Source organism: Montipora capricornis, chromosome 11 (assembly GCF_036669925.1).
Source record: "Montipora capricornis isolate CH-2021 chromosome 11, ASM3666992v2, whole genome shotgun sequence".
In the NCBI taxonomy this organism is placed as follows: Eukaryota; Metazoa; Cnidaria; class Anthozoa; order Scleractinia; family Acroporidae; genus Montipora; species Montipora capricornis.
Window position 1 is genome coordinate 9771247 of NC_090893.1, and position 17500 is coordinate 9788746.

General features: G+C 39.6%; 3 protein-coding genes and 1 long non-coding RNA gene across 13 annotated transcripts in view; 1 reads left to right on the forward strand and 3 right to left on the reverse strand.

Annotated features, from left to right (window-relative positions):
- Nucleotides 1-17500, forward strand: part of LOC138022878 (receptor-type tyrosine-protein phosphatase S-like) — a 199015-nt gene that overhangs the window by 80318 nt on the left and 101197 nt on the right. Inside the window, exon 1 of one of the 4 annotated variants that reach the window (XM_068869869.1) lies at nt 14391-14481. The exons of the other annotated variants lie outside the window; for them this stretch is intronic. Within the exon in view, the coding sequence (XP_068725970.1) occupies nt 14394-14481 (88 nt within the window). The 5' untranslated portion in view covers nt 14391-14393. Of the gene's footprint in view, nt 1-14390; nt 14482-17500 lie in introns of those variants that run through there. 4 annotated transcript variants of the gene reach the window in all.
- LOC138022885 (uncharacterized) overlaps nt 1154-17500 on the reverse strand; it is a 158542-nt gene continuing 142195 nt past the window's right edge. For all 5 annotated transcript variants that reach the window (XM_068869890.1, XM_068869889.1, XM_068869888.1 and 2 more), the window contains one exon: nt 1154-1630. In XM_068869890.1, the coding sequence (XP_068725991.1) occupies nt 1586-1630 (45 nt within the window). In that variant the 3' untranslated portion in view covers nt 1154-1585. The remainder of the gene's footprint in view (nt 1631-17500) is intronic.
- On the reverse strand, nt 1575-14275 carry LOC138022895 (uncharacterized). Of its 3 annotated transcripts, XM_068869907.1 has the most exons (5): nt 14114-14275; nt 13974-14031; nt 13687-13879; nt 4247-4426; nt 1575-3367 (listed from the first exon to the last, which is right to left on the reverse strand). In XM_068869907.1, the coding sequence occupies exons 1-5, from the start codon at nt 14167-14169 to the stop codon at nt 2982-2984; spliced, it is 873 nt and encodes a 290-aa protein (XP_068726008.1). In that variant the 5' UTR covers nt 14170-14275; the 3' UTR covers nt 1575-2981. The 3 variants fall into 3 exon arrangements, 1 of the variants encoding a protein (XP_068726008.1); XR_011126667.1 differs by lacking the exons at nt 13687-13879; nt 13974-14031; nt 14114-14275 and adding exons at nt 4954-5176; nt 6262-6545 and having other exon boundaries at nt 3002-3367; XR_011126666.1 differs by lacking the exons at nt 13687-13879; nt 13974-14031; nt 14114-14275 and adding an exon at nt 6262-6523 and having other exon boundaries at nt 3002-3367.
- Nucleotides 7074-13676, reverse strand: LOC138022900 (uncharacterized). The gene is made up of 2 exons (XR_011126675.1): nt 13240-13676; nt 7074-7223 (listed from the first exon to the last, which is right to left on the reverse strand). It is a non-coding gene; the product is annotated as an uncharacterized lncRNA (long non-coding RNA).

Consider the following 17500-nt stretch of genomic DNA (forward strand, 5'->3'; position numbering starts at 1 on the left):
GGTCGCACCTCAAAATCTGTTGGCTTCCTGGAAACCTTCTTTAGAAAATCATGTGACCCTGGCAGGCAAATGGCTTCTTGGATTTAGTCAAACCTGTCTGCCCTGCCGTGCAAAAAAAAGTTAAGACGCATATGTATGTGGATTATACCGCAGGATAGAGTGCTTGCATGTGCTTAGCTGATCTCTTATCAGTTCTCTGCTCAGCGCAGTCAAAACAAACTCAGACTTTTTTGAGAAAGAGAAATAGTGCGTAAGGAGAATTGCTCATTTTGACCATCAATTAAAATTTATTAAGATCAAAGCCCGTTTGCACGATGGGTAGCCGTCCATTGTCGAAAAAATGACCCCTTAACTGCGTACGGGTGGCTCAGTTGGTTGAACATCGGGCTGTCACGCGGGAGGCCGTGAGTTCGACTCCGGGCTGGACCAACACTCTCAGGGTCTTAAAATAACTGGGAAAGTGCCGCCTTTACATCTGCAAATGGTTAGTTTTTCAAGTCTTCTCGGATAAGGACTATAAACGGGAGGTCCCGTCTCATAGTCCTTGTTGGAAATTAAATAGTATGGGACGTTAAAGAACCCATTCACTGTTCGAGAAGAGTAGGCGTCCCCGGTGTTGTGGACTGACCTTATCTGGACGGGGGCATCTTCACTTACTAACCCAGCGCGAGAGCCGTACTAGATCAGTCGTGGCAGCGCACCGAGGTCTGAACAAAACCGACCTTTTCTTTGAGCGATCGGACACTTCTCTGCTTGGTAAATTTTCGTGATCTTTGTCTTCCATTGGCGACCTTTGAACGGTAACCTTTTACAGTGAAAACTAAATTCCGCTTGCTATAATTGCACTGTTTTGATGAAAAATTAAATTCCGCTTTTTAAAAACTTTTTGTGTTCCGACCAACTTGAATTTCCCGGGAAAGAAAAAAGTACGGAAATGGACCGTTTGCACGGTAATGGTCTGTACTGTAGAATCTCGACCGACAACCAGCCAATCAGAATGTTCCATTTAACCTGAGAATTGCTTGCCATATAATACGAAGGATTCGAAGATAATCTTCAGGGTACACGTCGAGGGGTTTTCACGATTGCTATTCGGTTTTGCCTTGATAAAAGAAAGAAGAGAAGATACAAAAAGTCTAAAAGAGAAGGATTCTTTTGCGGAAGTATTTAATCAAGGACTTAAGAGTAAGACTGATGCCACCCAGACTCCCTCGTCCTGTCTTTATGTGATTTTCAACCAGGGATCTTGCTCGTTCCTGAAAGTTATCTTCCATCTCTTTGCTGCTTTGTTCACTAAAAAAGCGAGATCCTAGGCTGTCCGCGCTTCTCGGTTGCTTGAGAAAGAAAAAAAAATACCAGCAGACCTGGGGAAAAGGGCAATTCCTTGATTGGTCTGTAAAAGGGTGAATACAAGTTGACTCGGTGACCAAGTTCTTTTTTTCTTTCAATTGAAAAACAAAAGACGGTTCCTGCTGCATTAATTATCCAACTATTGTAGGTAAGGCCGATATCACTGTTGATGTACTTTTTGCTCCTCTAGAGGGCGACTAGGCCTTCCTTCCTTCCTTCCTTCCTTTTCTTTCCTTCATACACTTGAACAATGTTGGGTGCATGGATTAGGGCGATAATCCTGAAGAGGAAAAATGGGGTAGGTAAATTCCAGTGAATATCGTTCTTATATATCAAAAATATCTGTATTTTAGTCTTAGGTTTTGTGAAGACTGACGATAAAGGTAACACAATAACGGAGACTCCCAGCAGTGATCAGTATGTAAATTCTCTTCACAGTTTCAATGAAACGTCGATCAGACAGGTATTGCGAATTAAGGTTATTATTGTAACGTCCTATTAGCCAAAGACCATTACTTGTGTAACACCCTAATAAAGAAAGGCAGTGCCTTTCAAAATATTGGTAAAATATAACGGATATTCCTTCACTGTTTGATCAGCTTTTCACTTCTCGTTTGTTAAGAGGTGTTATCTTGATATAACACTAAATTCTCATGTCTATCCAAGAAAGAAGGCTATGGTACTAGTCATGAGAATGAACGAGTCCATCTTGGGAATGAAAGAGTTAATTAACGGTCCTGACTAATGAGTGGCTGTGAGGCTGGCAAGCTATCCAAACACGTGATAATCAGACGTGCTGCAATAGGCTCGTTTTGTATTCTGCGCAAACAAAAGAATAGAGTTGAAGTCCACAGCGATAGTTTACATTTTCTTTTGCTTTTAAAATAACGGATGTAAGCCTCCTCTCTGTTCGTTTGTTCTTACACAATTCGAAACTAGCTTATTCGTGAAGAGATGTCGACGTTGAGTAGGGGATACTCGGAAAAAATCCGAGTGCCTCGCTTGCAGGAGTCGAACCGACGAGTTCGGATGCTCTACTTCTCAATCTCGTTCCCAGAGAAGCGATCCTTTTGGCCAGCGCCAAGGATCGAAGCTCTGGGAACGAGATTTTCTACTACTGAGCTACGGGAGACTCGTGGAAGCCAGGTCATGTGACATCAATATTGTCCCGCTGTCACAGCGATACTGCTAGGATCTAAATTGTCGCATATTTGCGATTGTAATGAAAGAAATGTTTCATGTTAACACTTTCGTTTTAAATTTTGTCGGTTTCCCCATTTTTGTTGCTATGGCGATTTAGGATTGCCTTCATGTAAACACACATGTCCGGCCCAAGATGCCCACAACTGCTGTACGGTGTGTGGAGGTGTGGTCAAAACTGAGCTGCCTCCTGCATTAACTAAGCTTAATGCAGCTGGTTAACTTACCCTTTAGATATAAATATTAGCCAGGGATTGAGGGATTGGCTACTAGTGCTTGAAGCAAAAGTATCGAAAATAATTGAGGGATTAAGTCAGGATTTGAAGTCATCTGAAGTGAACCCATTGGAGCACGACAACATGGTGTTGATCGGCTCAGGTGTGACAAGGAAAAACATAATTACTTTCTATATAATCAAAACAAAACATATCTTATGGGTCGGATTTAGCACCTTTATAGTGGTCTTTACATGGTAAACATTGCGTCATTTTTGTTTTAGTTTGCGAAAGTCGCTTTTTCGAACCTGTGGAATAAATTGCAATATCTTTTGGGCCACCACAGCTCCTTTGAAAGTCACCCTGACAAGGCAGCTTGCATCGATCATTTCCAACCTCCTCATCGTCATTGAAGTAATAACCACAGAAACATTTGGACGCCAATAGTAGACCAGCGAATTGATATCCTTCAATGGCACAGTGTTTAACAAACACCTCGGGTATCATTGCAGGATGACCCTTGTATCTGTGTCTGAGCTGTCGAAAAGGATTCGAGTTGTCAAAGCAACCAACGTACAATCCTATTGACGTCTTGATAGGATCTAAACGACAAAGCAGTCACATGATATGGACAAGGCACGAATGAACACTGCATAAAAATTATAGACTAAATAACATAATTATATTAACTGATTTAGGAAAATAATAATAATAATAACAATAATAATGATAGGTGGCCAAGTAAGCAGTAAAAATGTGTTAGTTGAATGTAATATTTAACAATTTTCCTGCGAAATCGAGCGGAATATCGCCTGATACTTAGCCGACGAGGCCTTAGGCCGAAAAAGCTGGAAAAACTACCATTTTTCTCCACGACACACAAAATTACACATATCGCAGGATAAAAAATATGTTGAGTACGCACGACGAATATTGAGCGCGCGATGACCATATTTAAACATTGTCACAATGTGTTTAACACTAAAGTGTAGTGTAATGTATGATGAACCTTATGTAATGTACTGTATGCAATGTAAGAGTAGTGTAAGACTGTTAAAAAGTGATAAATATGAAAAAAATTTATTTATTAAAAGCAAATAATAATAATAATAATAATAATAATAATGATAACAAGAAGAAGAAGAATTTTGAAATTGAAGTGTAATCCTAAGATAAAGCTGCTGAAAGATCATTCTCGTAAATTATAATAATAGTAATAATAATAATAATAATAATAATAATTATTATTATTATTATTATTATTATTATTATTATTATATCAGTAATAGTTTAGCTAGAGGTTCATTTTACTAAATCAAGAAGCAACCCACTCCCCTCTCTTCCCTACCTCTTTTGAAGCATCTTTCGAAAAATATCTTAGTGAAATAATTAAGCAACTAACCTATAATGAGGTAAAAGGTATGAAAACATTTATGCTGTGTTTCAAAAAACCACAGAAGGAAAACGTTTTCAGTTATCACCTGCTAATTCGTCGGAATCATTGGACCCTGAAAATTCCTCATCCTGTGTTTCATCAGCTTGAAATTCGTCTGGGTCTTGTTTTGCGTCGCTCAAAAGTGGCAAAGTCTGCTTTTGAGTCTTCATATGAATATTTGCTAGAGTCCCAGAAATATCTGAGCTGGTTTTGGATGGGATAATATCTAAACAAGGACATGTAAAAAATGCAATATTTCAGTTATTTGTTCAAATTTCGACAACAGTATGAAAAGTGTTGTTAAATCCATATTTAATAATGATGGAAATTCTAAAGAGTAAGCTCTCACATTCTATAAAATCTTAGAGGGTGGTGCCCAATGACCAATCAGTGCAATCTTGTTACAAATTTTTTTAACGGAAAAATTTTGCTTTTCGTAAATTTCAAAAACAATTTATCTTGACCTCCTTATATCAACTTATCAATGCTGTCAAATCCCCTTAATGTTGTTACTCTCTTCATGATCAATATCGTTAATCTCCTACTCATCAATTCTATTCCACTGGGAGAACGATTGTGAACAATTTTGCCTTTTCCCAAAGTAGCTTTGTAAAATAGTGTGATTAGTTATTCAATCTGTCATAATCGTCGAAGAACTAAACGCCATATGGATGCCCAAGTACTAGACTTAACCAGTACCTTCGGTGGAGAAAGCGAGATTTGTTGTTGTTTGACCAAATGAAGGGAAATTACCTGGGAGGTTTAGTTGGATGATATGAGGACCGTTTCCTGGATTAAGTGTAAACTTCTGGGTGTTACTCAGTCAATTAGGAAGTTCAACTTTGACGTCATAACCAACGAAGAAACCTCGTACCTCAACGAGAGCACTTGATTGGTCTGTAATTGCGGGTGCCAATGTGACATACGTAGTCCATTGTTTCAGCAAATTTCGATAACGGATACCGGTGGCGTTTATCTTCAATGCCACAAAAAATATAAACAAGTAAAATAAGTTTTGCTTTTCGATATTATCCTTTGCTGTTGGGCTAAAGACTGGGTGGTCAGGGAGGCTGAATGGTAAAATGCTGCCCGGGGCCCGGTTATTCGAAAGCCGATTAACGTAATCCAGGATTAACTTAAACTTTTGTTTCATGTTTTCAACTTTTTGATGAAAGTATCTTTTGCTTATTTTTGTTTTTCAAGATTAACTTCTTCTGATGTATAGTTTTGCCGATTATCAGCTTTGAACAGCATTTAGTAGTAGAGAAATAAACTCCTTGGTTAATTTTTAATCTGGGATTTTTAATCTGGGTACGAAATTGAAAAATGGCTCAAATCGCGTCGGATCTGGAAAATAACCACACAGGAAGGAAGCTACAAGTATCCACGATTGCAATAAGGTTAGGCTTGAGATTTCTTTCACATAATTATCTTCTCAAACTTTTTATCAGGATTCTCATGCAAATCCTTACATTTTTGTCGGCCATGCTCACACTGAGCTTGGGGTGCCTGTGATCTAACATGACCCAAAAGTGACGAGCCATCGAGCCGCATACACTCATTCTCCTTGACTGGTGAGCCGCCGAGCCACTGTATCTGACATGACTCGTAAGAGATGAGCCATCCAGAAGCAAATATAAGTTCTCTTCAGTCTTGACTGGCAAGCCGCCGAGCCGCTCTTTCTAACATGTTAGCGTAAGTGGCCCTGTATTCTATAGTTTAGCCGATCATTTTACGTATAATAGACCTAATTAGGTCTATTAACGTCTGTTGACCAAAAACCACCCAAATTACCAATTTTTGGGTCTTTCTACAGGTACCGGAAAGCAATGTGTTTTTGGTCACTTGGGATAAGTCTTTATTTGGAGTTGTTTTTCATCCCAGACGATGAAATAATACGCCGGACATGTAATTAAGGTAAATACATGTATGTAAGATTTGGAGCGAAAACAAGCGAATATTTTGAGAGATAACAAAATTCTGTGCGATGACATGACCGATGACAGTACCACGAGGCCAAATGTCACTCGGCCACGGACGTTTATAAGAAAATATTCTCACCTTTTCAGCGATTTCAGGGCTTGGAATTCCATCCAATGAACCAAAATCCTTTTCTTTATCCTTTCTGGTGTATTTAGTGTTAAATTTAGGTTCAAAAACTCAATAAAGCCGCGCCGTGCCCGCGGCTTCAAATGACCTGAAGTAGTATGCCACTCATGTAGGCGTAATAAAAGCTACAAAGACGAGATTTTCAGGGAAACTGGGGCCATATCTCCGAGGCAACCCTAAAATCAGGAATCCGGATTGCGGAGTCCGGAATCCGGAATCACAGGTCATTGTTTCACCAATACAGAGAGTAAAAACTATCCTAAACATTCATAAAAGCTACCCTTAGGCCTAAAAACGTTTTTTTTAGGCCTAATTAGGTCTAAGGTTAGCTTTTATGAATGTTTAGGATAGTTTTTACTCTCTGTATTGGTAAAACAATGACCTGTGATTCCGGATTCTGGATTCCTGGTTTTAGGGTTGTCCCATATCTCCCCAGTAAACACGCCAAATTCCACAGCCATCGATGAAAATGCCGGCATTCTATCATCTTCAGCGCTGCCTCACATATTTTGTAAAACTCGCTAAAAAAAAACGAAGAAGGCTTGAAAACGTTTGCAATTCCGTGTTGACCGAGATTCTGGCATATTTCAACAACCACACAATCACACACCACGTCGCCATTCAAGCTTACAGCATCTACAGACTACATCTACATTTTCATAATTAATTTGCAAAATTCTATAAGGAAACTTGCAAATTCCATTGCAAAGTGTAAAGATAAAGTGAGTAAGTAAATGTGTGCAAGTAAGGTAATAAAGACATCATTGGCGATTTTTCTTGTTATCATTGTCTATTTCGTCAGACGGACGTATAAAAAAAATGGACGCCAGCTCCATGGACCATCCCTGTGGATCTGGTTCATGGACTCTTCGTGGACGCGGTTCATGGACTACCCCTGTGGACTCCCTTTCATCCTGTAATTAAGTTATAAGCAGAAAAACCTTTAGACGAAGGAAAGAAGTCATCCTCACACTTATCTGGCCATTTGAAACAATTGTCTCTTAGGGCGTTTTCCATTTACAAAAAATTTCCGGAAATTTCGGTGGAAATTTCCATCGGGTGAAAAACAAGTTCCATTTAACTCAGGTCCGTTCGCCGCCCAGTCATTGCGATTTTACGCGCCAAAATTTAAAAATGTGGCCGTGAATAGCCTGGAAGTGGTAAGACCTTTCAAAAGTTGTAAATGGAACACACATTTCCATCGGAAAGTTTCCAACGGGAAAACAGGACTACCTTTTCAGAAGTTCCGTTTATTCCGGAAATTTTCCAGTGGAACGAACCAAAAACGTGTGTTCCATTTACATTCCAACCGGAATTTCCGGAATTTCTTGGTAAATGGAAAACGCCCTTAGAGACACCTGAAAATTCAGATCAGACCTCCACAACCTCGTTGCCAGGGTCTCTCTTGTAACCGGTTACAAGAGAGACCATGGGAACGAGGTTTGTGGTTCCAAGAGGGTTTGAACCCATGACCTGTGTGATGCAATGCTCTACCACCTAATAAGCTATGAAGAGGAGGTCAATTTATTAGGGTCATTTGTTCCGGTGAGGGACTCGATGAATGAAATGACTATTTGAAGTGCAGTTTATAGATGAATCTCTTTGGAGCCACCAAATAGGTGGTGTAGGTGTCTATAACAGACAATTGTTCAAATCAGTAGCCCATAACTTGGAGCGAACAACAGCCCTATATTCCTTTCACCGCCTTTTCACAGACCGATTTATTTTTAGATTGATTTTCCCGCGGAGTCCGATGACCAATCGCAAGAAACTAACTTGACTTCATAACATCACCGAACCGGAAGTATCTGTTTTTTTGAGGAAAAGGTAGTCCACAAAAATAGATCGGTCTGTAAAAATGCCATGACATAAGCTTAGTGTGGAAGTTGTTCGCTCCAAATCATGGGCTCCTGCTTAAACTGTCCAGATGAGTGCGATGATCACTTCTCTCTTTCATCTTAATATTTTCTGCATGTAAAACGTGCGGAATTTACAATATGAAGGGTGGTCCACAGGGGTAGTCCATAGACCCGGTCCATAAAGGGGTCCATGGACCAAGGTCCACAGAGGTGATCCCTGGACCTGGGGTCCATGTTTCTTATACGTCCTCGTCGGACATATTGTAAAGGAACTCTCGACGCCGTATAACTGATTTATATTGGATTGCAGTACATGCTGCAACGAATGCACTTGAAGGCAATGTTTGCATCATTTTAGGTTCTTTTTGGTCAGATAAGACTTTGAAAAGCGGTTTGATAAGCTCGAACCTGCCATTTTCGGGGTGTCTTGAAAACAAAGACCCCTTAAGACCCCTAAGACTCGAAAACGAAGAAAGTAACCCAAAACCCTCAATTTTGCTAAACCTTCGCCTAAAATCCAACTCTAGGCCTGGGGTTAGCCAAATTGAAGGTTTTGGGTCGCTTTCTTCGCTTTCGAGTCTTAGGGTCTTAAGCCTGGTTTTCACCAGCGACGCAAGCACAAGGACAAGCATATAAGAGCGCTTATTTCACCGTGAAAACGGGGTTGATGCAACTAGTCAATCAGCACAAGCATAAGGATCAAAATTGTTCCTTTTCCTTGTGCTTGCGCTTATGCTTGCATTCGCTTGCGTCATGTGAAAACGAAACGCAGCATAAGCTCAAGGAAATTTGCTACGCGTCTGGCCAATTAAAGCACTCGTTCCAGATTCTCCACGTCTGAGCATTCAAACAAAATGGCGGATGCCGTGGTTGTTATTTAATGCTTATGTCGCCGTTTGTTTTCAGCATAGGCTACTTATGATTGTGCTTGTGCGTACGCTTGTGCTTGCGCTGCAAGTGAAAACCAGGCTTTAGGGGTCTTAGGAGTCTTTATTTTCGAGACACCCCGGTTTTCGGCAAAATCTCCAACAGCTATTGAGTTATAACAATCTTTTGTCTTGTTTGTCAGGCGGTTTTGTGGCTGGCTACGGTTGCTTATTTTGACTTATTTTGGAACTGAATTAATCACTGATTAGCTATCATTACTGTGGCGACTGTCCACACTAAATTGATACCTTTCGATTTATAGGCTTTTTTTGTGAAGTGGATGTCCAAACGTGAGCTGCTTTGTTTAACTGTGAAATTGCAGTGGAGTAAGCGAATTACTACGCTTTAGGTTGACTTTTTTAATTAGTAATTGTTGCTGTTGTTCTAAACTGAAGAGAGAGGGTGTAAAGATTATAAAAAGATTATCAGATTAGATTATCAAACGGAAAATGTTGTGATAGAGATAACTGTGCATATATTTTCAGGTTTAGTTGTTGATTAAAATTGTTGGTTATTGTTTGCAAGGCTTGTTTGTTTACTGCTGTCAGTTCAGAGATGTTTGATCACTGTAAACTGTATTCACTAATGACGATTAATTTTGTACTTTATGCAGAAGCATAATTATTTCCATATACACTATATTGCTTTCTGAGGCTAGAGACGGGGGTTCCGCTTTTATGCTTGGCTAAATCTATAAATTCGTAAATTGTCTCTGTTACAAAGTCATTGGTTCATGATTTTATGGCACGTATTTGCGGACAAAAATAGATATCGTCATTCATTATTCAAAGGGTCAATGTACGACCCAGATCGACCTTCAGCATTCATAAGGGAATATCTAACATTCAAGCGAAGATTCAAGACAACTAGTCATTCACGATGACATTCATTATCAAGCTTTATCACAAACGATATTCTATGATCTTCGACATGCGAACCAGACGATTCATATCACTCATTGAAGACTGGGCTCCAACGGCCCCTCTCGTCTGGGTGACGGAGTGGGGAATAATTAATTATGTATTTTTTATGTATTTAAATGGTTTATTAATAATATAAAAATGCACAATCTGTGAAATACTTCGTATTTTACATTGGAAAGGAATTGAGAAAAAAGGTTATATTATTTACATCTCTGTTGAAGAAAGAAGAACGAAGAATAACCGGGGGACTGAGCCGGCTTACATTAATATGACGATTTTTCTAAAAAGTGATCAAATATAGAAAAATAATGAGATACAACGTTCTAAAGCCTCCTTATATAACTTGTAATAGAAGGAAATAAACTGCGCTTAAAGCGATGTGTGTTACACTTAAAGGCAGAAAGCTTGTTATTGTCGAGCAAAAACCAGTCATGCCCGCGAGCTCTGTTTTAGGGAATGAGGGAGGCCAGCTTACCCTTCCCACTTTGAATCTTTTTAAAATTAATACTTTGCTGCATAGGCGTTGCCGATTATCTTCTAGACGGGGACAATTAGTTTCTTTCAGAACTTCTCTATAGCTAAGATGAGGATAGATGATACTTAGAGCCCTCTTTTGCATTCGCTCAATCTTGTCTCTCAGGTAGCTGGGGAAACTTGTTCCAGACGGAGCACTGTGACAATACTCCAGGATTGAGCTGATCAAAGTTACATAAATAGACACCAACTCATCTGATGAGAGACCACTCTGCCGTAAGACACGCAGTATGTTAAGTCTTTTTGCTGCTTTTTTCATGATTTCCTCCACGTGATCTGACCATTTTAACTTGCTGTTTATATGGACCCCCAGAACATTGTGACTGTTGACGACTTCTACGGGCGTGCCACCAATGGTCAGCGGGGATTAAATGGGTGGTTCACGAAAATAACGCACTCTTAACTCCTGACATGTTCTGGGATTCAAACGCATGTAGTTAGCATCCGAACACGAGGCGATGTAGTCGAGGTCAGACTGTGTTGAGGAATCATTGCATCTTGGAATGATCTCAAAAATGGTGACATCGTCCACGTACTCCCAATGGTTGCACGTAGGCGGAATAAGATCATTGACCATAACTAGGAAGAGTATAGGTTCTAGCTATGTCCCTTGAGGAACTCCAGCATTGACATTAGCCCACTGAGAGACAGATTCCCCTAGTTTCACTCGTTGTTTACGGTCAGACAAGAAAGTAGGAATCCATGGAATGATAGATCGACGGACGCCCAAGTCAATCAGCTTCATGAGTAGAGTATTGAGGTTGATATATACGATTAAAAGCCTTACTAAAGTCTAGGAAACAGATGCGCAGGTGGTAGCCAGGGGTGTCAAGTTTCCATAACCGGTGATGCAACATATCCAGGAGGCAATTATTTGCTGATGTGCCCTTCAGACAGCCAAACTGGTTAGAGTTGATTTTAGCCCTAATATCCTGAAGCAACCGCTCAACGACAAATTCCTCAAGGACTTTAGCAAGGCAAGGAGTCACTAAGATCGGACGAAGATCGCTTCCCTGAATTGCAATTGATGGTAACTCCTTAGGAATAGGCGAGATATCTGCTGCTTTCCAGACAGAAGGGGCGCGACCAGAGGATAGAGAATGGTTGAAAATCTCCGCAAAAGGGTGACCTGTAGCTCGTATGCAAATTCATTCAGTACACGGCGAGGGATGTTGTCAGGTCCCATAGCCTTAAAGGGTTTAAGGGAGAGTAGCTTTTTGCACACTTGATGGATATGTAGCAAAGGAACTTTGCTCTGCTGCTGGTAGAAATGCCGGTAGCTGGGTTAAGCTGGGATGTCAGCATTCATTGAGGTGAAGAAGTTATTTAAAGCTTCAACAAGTTCAGTGTTTGTTAATGGACTTTTCAAAGATGGAGTGTGTTTGTAGCACGTGTAGAATCTACTGAACCTTTTAAATAATTATGACAGTTAAGACTTTTACAGAGATGATACCTTATTACAGACTCCTGCAAATATATTGTATCAACACGATGTCTGCTCATCGCTGTGGAATCTTAAGTTGAGAAACTGAAACTCACAGACTTGTTCAAGAACCAGAGTCGCACTCGGCTATCGCCTTGTGCTACTCTTTCGCTTCTTTCGTGCTTAGCAAACTCCAGCGTGCATCCATAACTCGATAGACGCATGCCAACCTTCCCGCCACCATGAACCAATTAATTGACGTTTTAAAATTGCAAGAAAGGCGCAGCTGTAAAATCAAAGCTCATCATAATGCTACAGTTATGTCTAGCAGGTGCGTCATCTCCAACTTGTCCACTTCGCTTGTTTTATAGCCATATATAGCCTTATAAACACTATTTCGAGTCAGCTTTTATCGTGTATAAATGGAATTTTGCGTGCAATATCTGTCACATTTTTTAAAGTTCTGTCAACCAAATTCTAAAGCAAATTTCGCTTTCTCTCCAAACTTGGCGTAATGACAATACCCATCGCGTAGTCACGTCTAAGGACACAATTTCATTATCGCTGAAAAAATGCTTTATAACAGTCTCCACATGAACTATCACGTACCTATTTGCTATTCCCGCTGAGAAGCCACGAAAGGAAGAGGTCATTTTCAAGGGACCTCTTAGTTCATGTAAATTCCTCTATTATTTTGATTGTTGGAGACATATACTAATGCATTTACAAACAGAGGGAATCAATTTTAACACTGACTTTTAGAACATGATTTGGTTGGTGAAATAAATATTACTCCGACCCAAAATAAAGTTTAACTTGAAGTTATTGTTATTGTAATCTAGAAAATCTGAAGCGAAGACAAAATGAAAGCGAAAACCCAGGAAGCAAAAGGAATCGCGTGGCTTTGTATTGTCAAGCGAACGTTTTACTTGTCTAGCGTTAGCAATTAGTTTCATAACGATTTAGCCGGTCTTTCGTTATTCTGCAAGATGATTTACTTGCAAAAGAGAACTGTTTTGTGAAAAAGCGACTGACCACCTAAAAAGACAACTGAGCGGTCTACCATTATTCAGTTAAAAGAGTTAGACGTCTTACAGTTAAGCCGATTTCGATCAGTGGCGCTCTTGTAACGAGTGTCAGATCATTACGTTCCACTCCCAGGTACTCCCTTTTGAAGTCAATTAGGCAACTGATGCTCACGGAATCAGTCGTGGATTCAGATACACTCTTTTCTTTTATAAGAACCTTTTTCATAAGAACATACCCAAAGCTGAAAGCGGTCAGATAAGAACGTCTTTATTTTGCGTATTAAGGATGGTTATCGGAGTCAGAATTGTAGTCGGGGTCGTAAGAGCGCTTATGACCTGGTGAAAATCAAAGATCGGAGTCGTAAGTGGAGTCATAAGCTCGACGTATAACTGTAGTCGGCTGAGAAGACAATTATCACAATTCTGTTGGGAGGCTTTTTTAACGTTAACAATGTGGTTGTCTCATTGCATGATACACTGAAGAAGAACTTACAGTTGAACTTAGTACACCACACGACTTTAAGAACATTATTAAGAACGTTTTCAGGTTCGAAGTGCCAAAACATTAGAATGTTCGACCTCAGCCTCAAAATTAGAGATTCTTATTAAACTGAAAAAGAGTGTATAATATCACCATTTTTGAAATAATAGGCGCTCGATATAATTCAGTCAAAACAACATACCAGTGACTAACTTGAACATCAAGGCAGACAGAAGTAGTATCACAGCCGGGAAGTGAAAAGTTGTTTTGTCGTCCATGATTTGCACAGAGATCAAGAGCGAGTGGAGCGACGCAGGCTTGTATAGTGCACTGAGGAATCTCTCTCGCTGTGTTTTATTTCTTGTCGCTCTGTCTTGAGAAACCTCGTCTGACCTCTGAAGTTAAAGCGTGACTTGTCCCATAACACTGCCATAAGTTTTACAGGAAGTCAACCCTTTGTTAAATTCCCCCTTCCCCCCTTTGTATTACCTTATCAAAAGATTCCAATCCCTGAAACTGTGTGAGCCAAACAGGAACTTTTTTCGGGCTCCCTAGCCGGGAACAGAAATAAAACTGGAGCTAATTCACGTTGATCATTTTACCCGACTACTCAGACCAGTCTGAGATACCTGCCTTTGCTCCAACTTTTAACTTGTTTTGTAGGGGAGAGGGTTTCCCATAACATGTCGTGAAAGACTCAGGCCAAGGAGTGAGCTATTGAGGGATCCATCGTCCGGGTTTGCGATTTGTTTGACTTTGCTCGGAGATATTAGCTACTAGCTACTCTGAAATCCGAGGGTAAACAAAGTGATTATTATTATTATTATTATTATTTGTTAAACGTGATGGAATGGGCGTGACCTTTGAAATATGATCCATGCATGATATCTGTTTACTTTCCCTCAGAAGATGGCAATCATGGTGGGAGATACGTCGTGTTGCAAGGCTCTTTGTTTCCGGGTGATTTTCTGTCTTCTTCTGGCCCATTTATCGTCTGGTAAGTAAAACTTAAGTGACTTTTACAGTTTAAGGTCGGTATCACAGTAATTCATGGGGCATCCTATCAAGAAGTGTTTATTTTGCAGTTCGTTTTGTGGCCTTTTTCCGGGTCGACGCGCGCGCCACATATAATCTTGTACACAATTAAGTTTGAGCTACTCCGAATTCCAGTGGGGAGGCAATATTTAAGTATTTTTGCTGTAGGTTTGGAAGATCAAAATTAAGGACATCTGATAGAACATGACGCAAAACTAAGGATTTCTCGTTGACCATAAGTGGTCCATTACCCTTTAAAACGCGATAAAGCCGTACATATTGAATAATTCGGCTATGTACTTATTAAGCATGCATTCATGATCATTCAGTCGTCGCGTTCTGGGTCATTACGTGGTCGTCCATCCAAAATGAAAGTTCCACGAACTTTATGGATGGATGAATTCTCTCTAATTTAATTCTAAAGAGCAATTGAAATTGAAGGATAGAAATTTAGTTGGAAGCTTTCGAAGAACGAGACACGTAACAATAGGAGCTTTTGTTATTCAGTGATACGGAAATATGTGGCCCTGTATCCTACAGTTTTTTATAGCCAAGAGCGGAGCTTTTCATGGACTATTTAAAGAACCCAGCCAACATTCAACATCATATTAAATTAATAACATACTGAATGTCAAATTACCAAACGTCCTTGAAACCTGAGATAAACACGCAGTGAAGTTCTCAGAGACTGCACTGGAACTTGAATTTAGGGACCGGTCATTATTAATGTAGAAGGGGGATGGAAAAATATGTTGGAAAGATCAAAATTTCTGCAAGGCCCCTCCTGCAGGCCATTTAAATAGCAAGCACTTGACCCCCCTTCTTTATCAGTTTATGTAAAGTAAAGTAACCATATTTAATTAATTTAAGGTTGATAACTTGTAACATTAATTCAACTGACAAACCTGAAGTCGATCAGGCCCCCCCCCACCCCACCTTCACCTAGCCCACTAATCACAAAATCAGTGTATCTTGTAGACCAGTGTTTCGTCCACTTCTTCTTGTCTGTTGAACAGGTGGCTCTGCCCCTTGCAGTTCGCCATCTGATCATATCTACTGCTATCATCGCTATTACTGCTTTCATAATAAATTTAGTCGTCATCACCTTAACTTTCGCTTTCACTGTCTGTTGAAGCAACCTGTTCTCCAATAGCTACAAGTTTGTCTTTGGGCATGATCTCTCTGGTCTTGATGTAATAGTGTGTTATAGTTCTTCTAATGTTGTCCTTTTTCTCAGCTTTCTTGCAAACCTAGCTCTGCAATGGTTAGGGATGCAATTTTGCAGTTTTCTACAAGATTAATCTTTCCACTTGTAGGAAACATCTCTTGTTTGTACAACTTTGTGCTCCTTTTGTCTAATGTTTGTCGTAGCTTCCAGAGAAGATAAAATTTAATGTTCCAAGTAGGACTTCACAAGCTTTTCATAAACTTTTGAGAGAATTCTTTGATGGCATTGGCATCCTCTGTGAATAATTTTTTTTTGTTCGAAAAATTTCTAATGGTAGATCTCGGCGGCCAGTCATCAGGGACTCGCTCATTTCCAGGAGTATCGTTAAAACTCTAGTAGTGGTATTCTGGAAAAGTATCACAGCATCTGGTACTGGTCTGGGAATCCAGTTCATTGTTGGGCCAATTCACAAATTTTCCAAAGAATACTGAAATAAACTGCTGACCCTTGGCTAAACTTCTTTATAAAAACGTTTAGCCCCCCCCTAAAGCCAAATTGAAATAGCATTGACCCCCCTTCTTTTTGCCACCCCACTCTGCATAAAATAATGACCAGTCCCTTAAACTCATTGAATTTTTTTGTAATTTTCCAAAAAACCCTGCGGTCATTTACAGAAATTGAGGTTAGTAACATGAAGTTTCCATTAACATATATGCGTTCATGATCATGGAAGAGTTAATGTACAGCTGTACTTGTCAATCCACAGGAATTTTGTGAGAAAACCAACTAGAAAATCTTGTGGACAATAATTGTTTTATTAGACTAATGGGGTATTAGCAGTTTTCTTAATTAATGGAATTAGTATTAAAAGCTATTTTTGATCATAATGTTTCTCTAAGTCTAGGAATTGTAGTCAAATTCTCCAAATGTACATGTTCGTCCAACAGAAAATCCTGAAGCTACATGTAGCCAATAAGTTGAATTAATTCCTGATTGTCATAAAATGATAAGGTGTTGTTTTGGTAAAGATGTCTACTAATGAAACGGAGTTGCATCAATACTCAACATGTATTAATAATAATAATAATAATAAAAACAATATTTACAGAGGATATCACCAAGCTCACACTAAGTTAATTAGGGTGGTCCTCTATGGTTAGGGTTAGAATTAAAGTGCTACTGAAATGAATTTCCAAAGTGGCTTTTCAGTACTTACAGTACTGTGCAAAAGTAATGAGAGTGAATTTCGATGAATTTTGGCAAATTTCAACGAAATTTGACGAAATTGTGCGATATTTCGAAGGAGGCGAATTTTCGGCGAAATTTCAATGCAACTACGGGGTATTGTTCCAATGTTATCGCAATTTCGTGCAGGTGTGTGAAATATCGCATGTCATTTCGTTCAAAATTTTGTCCGGGGAAGCGAAATTTCGGGCAACATTTCGTGCCCGGGAGCGAAATTTCATGTGACATTTCGTTTGGCAGAGTGAATTTTCGTGCGACATTTCATTTGGCGGATCGAAATTTCGTGCAACATTTCATTTGGCGGGGCGAAATTCGTCGCTAAGGTTTTGGACTTTACAGTTTCATGACACGATGTTTCTATCGGCATTTGGCAAACTGTGTACACTTTTGTCACTTTTGTTTTGTCACTTTTGCTGTTACCAATAATTTTTTTACAAGCGAGCAAGACACGCTTTTCTTTAAAAGCAAATCATAAATTCATTCCAAGACACGGTCACAGGAAAGTGTTCTAAATTGCTGTTTGGTTTAAATTTGTGATAAACATGCAGAATCATCTGAACTTTAAAGT